The following is a 10,433-nucleotide window of genomic DNA, read 5'->3' as shown; positions in this document are numbered from 1 at the left end:
TTTGGGGAAAACCCGTTCCCACTTAAACACGTGGACCCAGGGGGGAGACACTTACAGGAGGGGCCCAGCGGCAGGGGGGGCGCTGGCCTCGGTCGTCTTCTTCCCCCATGCCTCTGTTCCTCTCATGGAACAGAGCAGGGGACAGGGGAGGAAGCGGCCAAGGGGCCGGCCGGCGCAGGCCACCTCCGGTCGAGCCGGGGCCACCGGCGGGTGCGCGAGACCGAGGCGCCTCCGTTCAGGGGAGACATCGGCCGCCGGGGATGAGTGAGGTGGACGGGAGAGGCGGAGCCAGAGGAGGCCAGGGGCGGCGGCCGTGGTGGTGTTCCGGAGAAACGGGCGACTCCGGCGAGGGGGCAAGGGGGTGGGGAGGCTGAGTGGAACGAGGAGAACTAGGTGGACATGGTAGGAGGAGGATAGGAGGCTCGATTTGGTCGGAACCAAGCCAAGGCCGAGGCGGCCATGGAGGACAAAGGCGAACTTCGGCGAGATGTGGCGATCCTGGTGACCAAATGAGGCGAGAGAGAGATGGGTTAGGTGCGGGAGAGGTCGGGCACGCCTTATATATCCGCGGGGAAGGTTCTGGAGCGTCACAAGCAAGCTTCAACAGGTCTCTAATGGTGGACAGTGGCTGGGCATGGCACGGGCATGCCTCTAGCGACGCATTTATGGAGAAACAGGAGGGGGCCCGAGCACGGGGTGACGAAGTCGAGCACGGGGAAGCTCCTGGATAAGGTTTGAGGGAGACGACGGGAACAGCGCCGAGGTCTTGCCAGAGCACGAGTTTTGGCTGGCATGACCCGTGGTCACCGCGTGAGCTGGCTCAAGCGGCATGTTCTAGACAGGCCAACCATATCTAGTGGGTAGACCTTAGTGCCCTTTGTATATATGAAGAAACAAATTGGTCCAGGGGCAAAGAAGAGATTTGCACCTAGCTCCAAAACATTGCAACAGCAAGGTGTTTGTGCTGAGGTGAGGAGGATAAAAGGGAGGGGGTAGACTCGGGGCTTTGTCATGGCGTGATCAAACACTAAGATGATCACCTCTGTAAATTTTCAGCTCATTAGGATGAATATTTATGGTACTTGCTGTAGAAACCACCATAATGGCCAGAATTAGAGATGATGAAGTTGCACTCACATGAAGAGGCAAGTTGGCTAAAATTGGGCATGGCCCAATTATTTGAAGATATGAAGATGCTCAAAAAGTTTCAGGCCATTTGGATGAACCAAACTAGCAGTTGCTTCACGATGCTTTATTCTGACCAGAAACTTGGAAAAATTGCACAGGGCAAATTGTTTGATGAATTGAGCCAAGACTTGGTGGAGAGAGTTGATATGGATAGTAGAATGCCCTGGAAAATTTTCAGCTTAAATGAAGCAAGATAAAATATGGTTGCTTCACAAACTGAAAATCTGACCAGAAACTAAGATTTGGGGCTGGGCTCACATATATACATTGCATGAGCTCAAATCTTGTGTAGAGCTTTGATTTGATGATATGAAGGACCATGCAAAATTTCAACTCATTTGGATCATCCTAGCTAGTACTTCCTTCACAAACAATTCCCTCAAACGGGAACTTTGAAAATTTGCTCAGGAATATTCACCAGGCAAATTAAGTTGAATTTTGGCATGAGGCGATTATTTGGACATGAAAAGGTGTCCAAAAAATTTGGGGTCAATTGGGCAAAGGTAAATGGCACTTGCTTCACAAACTGCCATTCAGGACAAAATAGAAAAGGAATTGATTGAGCATGATGAGGAACATGGCAATTGAAATATTTCGCCATATTTGAGGAAGATATGACCCAAGCAATTTATGAGAATTATTTGGGAATTTTAGGAGTGATGGAAATATAGGTTGCTTCACAACCTAGGGCAAATTGGGTTATTCCTTTAATAGAAAAAGGAATCTTTCCAAGGAAAAGAATATTGGGGTTGGGCTAGGATGAAAATGGCAAGGTCTTGGGATGTATTTGAGGATGAAAAGCCACTATGGAAAGAAAGAAGAGGTCATCTTCTTCAGTTTCCAGACCACATAGCCACGGGAAAAAAAACTCAAGCAAAAATCTCGAAAATCAAAAGAAAAGAAAGGGCCAAAAATCAGGGTGTGACAGCCATTGACGCTCTTTCGGAGACCACCTGGCCATTCTATCACGAAGATGGCACGAAGAAATCCTCGGGATGATGACAGCGTGCGGTCGGTGGGGGTCATCCCAGAGGGTATGGAGGGCGTGGAGCACCCAAACCCATTCGCCTTTCAGGTGATCCCGAGCGATGCTAGTTCCAAAGACTCCAAAGGTGAGGAGGAGCTTGACGGCGTGGCCAACGAGGAGGCCCCGAAGGGGGATGAAATGGTGGAGCCTCCGCCAATGGCGAAGAAATGCTGGAAGGCTTTGGCGGGGGAGTAATCGGCCCGGAAGGCAGCAAATGGTGCCGCCTAGTCAAGATCATTGGTATGGGTAGGTTAGTTCTCCGCTCGCAAACGATGTCATGCGACGTCGGCTCGTCCTTGGCCCGGCGTCCGATCTTGACGCCATGGTAGTGCGGGGGCGACGCCGTCTCATCCTTGACACAGTGTCCGATCTGGACGCCATGGTTGCGCTTGGGTGATGCCGACTCGTCCTTGACCCGCTGGAGCGGGGACGCTGGCCGGAGTTGGTTTCTCAGGGTGCGTTGTCTGCATTGAAGCGGCGACGCCCGAGAGGTCACGTTCGTCAGCTTCGCCCTCTCATACGATCAAATTGGGGGCATCAATGTCACCCGCTGCATGCTCTAGGTCAGCATGAATGCGGCGCTCGCGTTCGATAAAAAGCACGGGAGAGGTGGTGGTTATTTTGGTGGGACAGGGCAGTCAGACAAGGGTGTGGTAGCCCACAAAGGCCCCGCCCCCTATTCTTATTGTTTCTGCAAAGGGCGCCTACGGACGCGTTAGTTGGGCTCCGCCCATTTCCATTTTTTGCTTCTATTTTAAACGTTCAAAAAAATAATGCAACACCGGACTTCAAACTCGCGACCAGCTTCTTCGAAGAAAATGACGGTAACCCTAGGCCATCGAAGGACTAGTGCTTTCTAAGGTTTTTTTTCCTTTATTTTATTTCTCTCTTCAATCGCGAGAATCCACCGGTATTGGGAAGCTTACACAAGCTTCCCAAACCAGCTTTTTACCGATTCGCTGGTCATTTCGGGGGTGGTTTTATTCCAGTTTTCTTTTTATTTATTTTTTAAACAAATCGTGTTTTAAAAAAACTATGAATGTTTTTCAAATTTGATGATTTTTTTCAAATTTGATGAACTTTTAAATTCAAATGATTTTTTTAAATCAATGAACTTTTTTCAAATTTGATGAACTTTTTTGAATTGAATGATTTTTTTGAATTCGGTGAACTTTTCAAATTTTATGAACTTTTTTAAAATTTCCTGTACAGTTTTTAATCACAGATTTTTTTTCTAAAGCCAACCAGTCAATTGTTGAAAGATCAACCGTGACCAGTCAGCAGCAAAAGCAAGCAACACCGAAGGGACGTGACCACGCGAGCACACTTGCTTGGGCCGGGCCCAAGAGTGCGCCTGCCGTGGGCGCCGAAACTCCTAGTTGGCGCCAAAGGCGCTGACTAGGAGCTCCTAGGGACCTTTGTGAAAAAAGAAGGGTCGACAAGAAAGAACGGGGATAATATGGCCCATCAGCCCAATATAACCCAAAAAACAAAGTGTTATTTTCATAAATCATTCTTGCAACTTTATTTTTTAGAGTAGACGTAGAAACTTTGAAGCTCGTAGTTTAGCAAAGCTTTCCTTACTAGATCTTGGTAGATATGTGTGGCTTGATGTACCCCCACGATTGTTGTCGAATAAAGAGGAACTAGGTTTACTCAACGCACGGATTACTGATCAAACAGGGCATTGTAGGCGTCTCATCCAGGAGCTGGCCCACGCAGCAGCTTGGTATGGGCCGACCCAGTTACACGAGTTGGGTGGTCGCCCGCTCGTTGTACGCTCGTTTTACGGTTTTCTGGTCAACGGTTCACTTTGCTAAAAAGAAAAGGTCAACAGTTCACCATTTGAACCAAGAAAAACCATGATTTTAGTTCGCAAAAATCAAAAAAAAATGATGAATTCAAAATGTTCACAGATTATGAAAAGTTCATCAAATTTGGAAAAATAAATGTTTTGAAAAAGTTCACCGAGTTTCAATAAATCATAGAATTTGAAAAAAAATCATCGATTTGAAAAACTTCATTGAATTTGAAAAAAATCATCAAATTTGGGAAAAAGTTCACCGAATTTGAAAATAAGTTCATCGATTTTGGAAAAAGTTCATTGAATTTGAAAAAATCGATTCTGGAGTTCATTGATTTTGAAAAAAAGTACATCGAATTTGAAAAAAAGTTCAGCAAATCTGAAAAAATAATCAACGTTTTTTTTTTAAAAGTTCATCACTTTGTCTGCGGAAAAAAAAAACACGTCTAGACCGTCAAACGAACTAATACAGGCTCATGTTGGATGGCGGCCTATGCCTATGTTGGATGGCTTCGAAGGTCCGAACGTATGCAAGTGATTTGAGGGTCTAAACCGTCAAGCGGATCAATACATGCTCATGTTAGATGGCAGCTCATGCCTATGTTGGATGGCTTCAAAGGTCCAGACGTATGCAAGTGATTTGAGGGCCGACTTTAGAGATGCTACGAGAAGATACGAGCAATAATGTTTCACTACTGAACGAAGACGTATGCAAGTGATTTGAGGGCCGACTTTGGAGATGCCCTGACTACAAGAGCAAGATACGAGCAATAATGTTTCACTACTGAACGAACAACGCGTGATTTGAGGGTCTAAACCGTCAAGCAAACCAATACATGCTCATATTGAATGGCGGCCCATGCCTGTGTTGAATGGCTTCGAAGGTCCAGACGTAGGAAAGTGATTTAAGGGTGGACTTTGAAGATGCCCTGACTACGAGAGCAAGATACGAGCAGTAATGTTTCACTACTGGACTAACAGCCCGCGACCATGGAGCCAGATAAACCAGCGCACGCACAAGGCTTCACTAAAATTAGTTATCAACTACATCCAGTTACCACTAGGAAATTAATGATAAAAAAAAGATTGGGTTTAGGCTTATTTTAGCAAGTCTATATATAGACCTCACATGGCTAGCATAGAACATAGTGGACACACACGGCCAACAAATATAGTCGATACAATGCATAAGATTTTTAGTAATACAAGTCCATTGGCAATGCAACACATCATACGCATCACAGAAGGTGAGAACATTCTTCTGGCTACAAATACTACTAGTGCCCTATACAAGTCCATTGCTAGTAGGGCACACAGAAATACTCTCCCTAACAAATGGGCCACGCCTGCCAGTGGGTCATTTTTTTTCCTCTCTCTCATTTGCATCTTTTCGTCAAGGCTGCGGTGGCAGGTGGCGGCGGCGCGGATGTCCAGCAACGGCAGCACAGAAGTCCGGCGGCAGCGGTGGTGTTCCAGCAGGCGGCAGTGGTCCAGTGGCGCGGCGGTCAATGGAGGCGGCGCACTGACATGGCAAGCATTGAAAATTTATGGGGAGGGTTGCAACTCTCCACTATTTGAGGAGATAATTTTTTGGGTTTAGGGAGACTGCTGAAGCAGGTTTTTTGCCTCAACTCTCCCTATACGTGCAATTTCTTGGGAATAGGGAGTAGTTTGCTGAAGATGATACAAGTGTACTACTACTAGTGCACTATTATGCGCTAGCTAGCTCTGGCATTTAGCTGTGTCTGGCTAGCAAATGGTGGGAACATTGTGGCTGCAACAGTTGCCGCACAACGGTGCGGACGAGGACCTGAGAAGGTAGTCGGAGATTAAATATGCTTCTGATATGGCAAGCCACGTAGACCTGATGACTCGGCCCACCTTACAGAATGGGTAATGTTTAAAAGGAGGTGAAAGCTGGCACAACTTTTACTAAATGGGGCAAGTGGGAAGAATTTCTGCTAAATGGGCCAATTGTTAAACTAGGGGGTGAAAAATGGAGTTACACTAAAGACTAAACTATGCGCATTTCTAGAAATCGGTAGTTACAGATAGAAAGAAAGGTTTGTCTTTGAACAAAACTAGAATTACAACTAATATGAGGTACAGGGACCTAAATGTATTGCCATTTTTACAGGAGCCATGGAGCCACTGCAACATTTCCCCTCAAATAAGCCAACCATAGGAATTGCCCATTTTGTCCGGTGAAAAACAGCTGGGTTAGGCTTACACTTTGCTTATTTTGTGTGCGATGGAAACTTTTCGGTTCCCACAAAAGAAATAAACATTTAATACAAAAGCAAGATTATCTACCAAACAGCTGCACACAACAAAAGAAAACATTGCTTAATTCGTGCAGATAGTGCATCTTATCGTTTTGACAATGGCCCAGGAAATAGTATGGCACGAAAGACGCAATGCATGAAAGCTGAATCCTGGGTATGAGATAACCTACCAATGGTGTGCAATATTTTCCCCTCAAATAAGCCAACTATAGGATTATTTTATTTCCTTGGTGCACATTTGCACCGTTTGAACAATGGCTGTGGAATTATTTTCAATAGGGGTTAGTTACACTACATGGCGTGCAAGATACAGCACATGGCGCACTCATGAAATCATTCATGTGCAACACACCATAAGCAAGCAGAAACTTTGGTTAGGGAACAATGCGGTGAAGTTAAGCTGGACACTGTCTTTACTTTTGTTATTTTGTCTGTTGAATGAAGCCTTTTTTATACATCTAATCAAACAGAAACCACGGAATTTAAATGCGGTGACAGGGGAGCAGTAAGTGCTGAATTTATGGACAGAAACGTAAATGCTAGCGAGATAAATGCAGGCACAATGTTCACCGTCCTCAAACAAATACAGTAGTTATTTTGAAACAACAAATCAGGTAGATCTAAAGAATACTAGCTGGTAGCTGCACATGATCAAATGAAATAATAAATAATGACCAGAATTGTAATGGATGGAACCCATTCTTTTGTGATATTAACTTGCACAACATAATAAAAACATTGATGTAACAAATCCACATCCACTCAGTAAAAGTACCCAAAGTACTCTCTGCTGCCAGTACAAGTTGGTTTACCTTTGATACTTCAGTTTGTAAATCATTTTGCTACGAAAGGATATGAAAGCTCTTAACGAAATTACCTGGTTGATGAGAAAATGCCCAGATGCTTGGAGATCCCACTCGGAAGGTAGGTGTAAGAAGGACCCAGGGGTCTTCCAGAGCCGCCAAAATTAGCCACGCCTTTTACAGCCTTGTTCCTCATATCAAGAGCAATCACACAGGCCTTATCCCCACGGGGATCAGGCATGTGCATAAGGTAAACAACATCACCGTCATGCAAGCTAAGAGCAGGATAGCCTACACGAATTTTCTTCAGGCTTGGCTTGGCATCATCTCCCTCCTGCGGATTAGGTAGCATTTGGGCATACACAGGGCTATCCAATGGTACATCATCTGAGCATCTGATAGTACAGTCCTCCTCCCAGTTGCTACTACCAGAAGTAGAGCCAATGCTTGAAATTTTTATTTTTTTTGTTGCAGCCATCCAACCTTCACATATCAGGGAGCTTCCAGTGTCTGAGCCCGGTCTGACGTTACTGTGCATCTCAAAATACTTGATGTAACCTTGGAGAACAGTGATGTTCCGAACATACAACATATAACCCCTGACTGGATCGGGCGACAGCGGCGAAGGTAGTGGGATGTAGCGAAGACTGTGGTTGTCAAGGAGAAGGTCACAGATGATAATGCCCCGCCTAAGGTCGACCCAACCCACTGAACCAAGCTCCCCTCCAATGGTGATCCCCTTGTTGAAAGAGCGGAACTCAAAATCCTTGGGCGAATCAAGAAGCATCAACTTGATGTTCCATGCCTTTGTCTTGGAGTTGTACAGGTGGAGATTAAAGTGCCCGTCGGTGTAATCCCGATCAATGAAGGCCCAGCGGAGCACGGCGATGAAGAACATCTCTTGGTGGTGGCAGTGCAGTAAGGCAACCTCTTGGTCGTAGATCCTGAAGTAGGCGGGACAGTGGACGAGCTTGACCGACGGCGGCGTCTTCTTGGTGCCGGCCTGGTAGACGAAGTAGCGGATGTTCTGGCCGTACACGTGCTGGCGCTCGGGGCAGATGGTGATGCTGAGCAGGACGAGGTCGTCCTCCGTATAGGAGATCTTGGGGATGTCAGCGAATACATCGGGCTTCAGATCTGGGCAGTGGACGGTGAAGCAGGAGACGCGCGGCGGGGCAACCGGCCAGAAGGTGACCAGGATGCGCTTGCCCTTCTTCTTGGTCCTGCTCCTGCGGCCCCTGGCGGTGGTGGCGTTGGTGCGGTCGCTGAGGTAGCCGAACGAGTCGATGAGGATGGTCTCCGGGAGAGGAGAATCCGGATCGTCGGGGTGGATAGGCGGAGGGATCTGGAGCACCCGGAGTTGGTTGTCATCCATCACCATGGCAACCGAGGAGGTCGATGCGGAGGTGGCGGCCGGAGGAGGAACGGGAGTGGAACCCTAACGCAGGGAGGAGAGATGAATCTATGGATGGGCTCGCTGGCACACACTGAACGAGTCGATATTTATCTCGGGGACTCCGACACACAGAGGAGGCAACGACTGGGCCGGCCCGACTCTGTAGCGCTCGGTACTGTAGCAATCAGCTCATTGTTGCATCATTCTCAAAAACAAAAAGCTCATTGTTGCATTCTCTAAAAAAGGTCAATTGTAGCAACCTTTTTTAAACGAATCTAACTTTTCTCGAAATATGAATATATTTTATTGTAAAAGAAAATATTTACTGAAAATGCGAACAACTTTTCAAATTTCTGAAAAATGAAGTTACAGTTTTCTAAAAAATGGAATCATTTAAAAAACAATTTTTTAAATGCTTTTTTTACTGTGAACAAATTCTGAAAATGCGGATTTCTTAAATTCCAAATAATATTTGAAAACACACCCAAAAATGCTTTTTTAATCTAAAAGCATTTTCTAAAAATTCCAAACATTTTTTTAAAAAAGGCAACTTTTTGAAAACATAGAAAATAAAAAAGAAACAAAAAAGGGACACACACCGATCCAGGGACCTTGTAGAAGGTTTCCAAAATCGGAACTAACATTCAATTTATCTAGCGTTAAATTGGTCGGCCCAACTCGGTCGCTCATGTGCCAATAGGCGACTATTTGAGGCATGTTAGTCAAATAGGAAACACCATTTATCTCTGCTATTATAAAAAACAAGGGTCATTTATATTTCAGCCCTTAACTCGAACCCACTACTAAGATTTACCCATAATTTTGAAGCGTGTTCAAATTTTTCCCTCTCCCGTTAGGTGCCTTTATAAAAATGTCCTTCTGTGCCATTTCCGTCTGGTCAAAGGCCTTTGACCATCAATAGGACGTTTTCTAGACATATTTGCCCTTCGATGCATATATAACTTACACATGGACCTGCCCAAAGTTAAAAAAACTCACTATCTCATCCCCTCTCTCTAACTTATAGATGGACCCCAACAAGCATAAAAAATAAAAATAAAACACACTCTCTCTCTGACATGTGGACCATGGGACCCACTGCGAGGGTCAACAACGGTCCACACGTCCCCAAACGCATGTCCGGCCGGCTGCGCTCGCCGACGGCTCGCCGTACGTGACTATAGACGGTCGCGGGAGGAGAGTGTGAGGCGGGCAGTATAGCTGTGTGAGGCACTCCTTGCACACCAATTCATCTTCACGGGCACATCACTCGTAGGTAGGTGGGCACGCGCAGACGACCGAGCCAGCCGAGGTCAATCATGGCGGCCAGCTTCGGGCAGGGCGCTCCGGGAACGGGGTCGAGCAGTGGAAGAGGGGAGTAGGTCCACAAGATTTCAGCGACGAGGCATTGAGGTCGAGGAGGTCAACGGTGGCTCGGGGCGGACGAATTTAGGAGCTCAAAAGCACATCCATGGCGGAGATCAGAGTCCCGTCCGTCGTCTACAGGCGGCCCCAGGCCCAATTGAGGCGGCCAGAGGGGCACATGGCCATGCTCTTTGGTCTCGATCTAGCCTTCGACCGAGACAGCTAGCATCGACGTCCTCCGCGGAATGTCTCATGCGCTCCCCATGCATGGCGTCGCAGTCCGCCGCCACCCGCCTCGACCACCACCTGCAAATCCTTCGACAAACCACCCCGAACCCGTCCCCTTGGTCTTCACATGTAGGCGCGCCGCCCCTCATCGGCGACGGCCACCTGGCGAGCCTTGCCTTGCTTTGGAGCGCGTGGACTGGTGTGGACACTGCAAGTGGGTCCTTGGCACACATGTCAAGGAGAGAGAGGTTATGAGAGAGGGAGAGTTTTTTATGTTATAAGTGAGTGAGAGTGAATAAGACAAAAATTTTCTCTTTTTCCTAGGGTAGGACCCACA

The 10,433-nt window shown here is 46.7% G+C and overlaps 1 protein-coding gene across 2 annotated transcripts; it reads right to left on the bottom strand.

Annotated features, from left to right (window-relative positions):
* Nucleotides 1-5,117: 5,117 nt before the first annotated feature.
* On the bottom strand, nt 5,118-8,598 carry LOC123095757 (uncharacterized). 2 transcript variants are annotated; one of them, XM_044517321.1, is made up of 2 exons: nt 7,182-8,598; nt 5,118-5,541 (listed from the first exon to the last, which is right to left on the bottom strand). In XM_044517321.1, the coding sequence occupies exons 1-2, from the start codon at nt 8,486-8,488 to the stop codon at nt 5,145-5,147; spliced, it is 1,704 nt and encodes a 567-aa protein (XP_044373256.1). In that variant the 5' UTR covers nt 8,489-8,598; the 3' UTR covers nt 5,118-5,144. The 2 variants fall into 2 exon arrangements, with proteins under 2 accessions (XP_044373256.1, XP_044373257.1); XM_044517322.1 differs by lacking the exon at nt 5,118-5,541 and adding an exon at nt 5,558-5,829 and having other exon boundaries at nt 7,182-8,597.
* Between the last annotated feature and the right edge of the window lie 1,835 nt (nt 8,599-10,433).

This window comes from Triticum aestivum, chromosome 4D (assembly GCF_018294505.1).
Source record: "Triticum aestivum cultivar Chinese Spring chromosome 4D, IWGSC CS RefSeq v2.1, whole genome shotgun sequence".
Lineage (NCBI taxonomy): Eukaryota > Viridiplantae > Streptophyta > Magnoliopsida > Poales > Poaceae > Triticum > Triticum aestivum.
This window is presented reverse-complemented; position numbering and strand designations above follow the sequence as displayed.

What these genes read in the sequence shown, in the direction of transcription:
- LOC123095757 (XM_044517321.1), bottom strand. Translation starts at nt 8,488, where the DNA reads ATGGTGATGGATGACAACCAACTCCGGGTGCTCCAGATCCCTCCGCCT. An exon ending in GGCATTTTCTCATCAACCAG is followed by an intron (nt 5,542 to 7,181) that starts GTAATTTCGTTA and finishes TTGCCATGTCAG; the next exon opens with TGCGCCGCCTCCATTGACCG.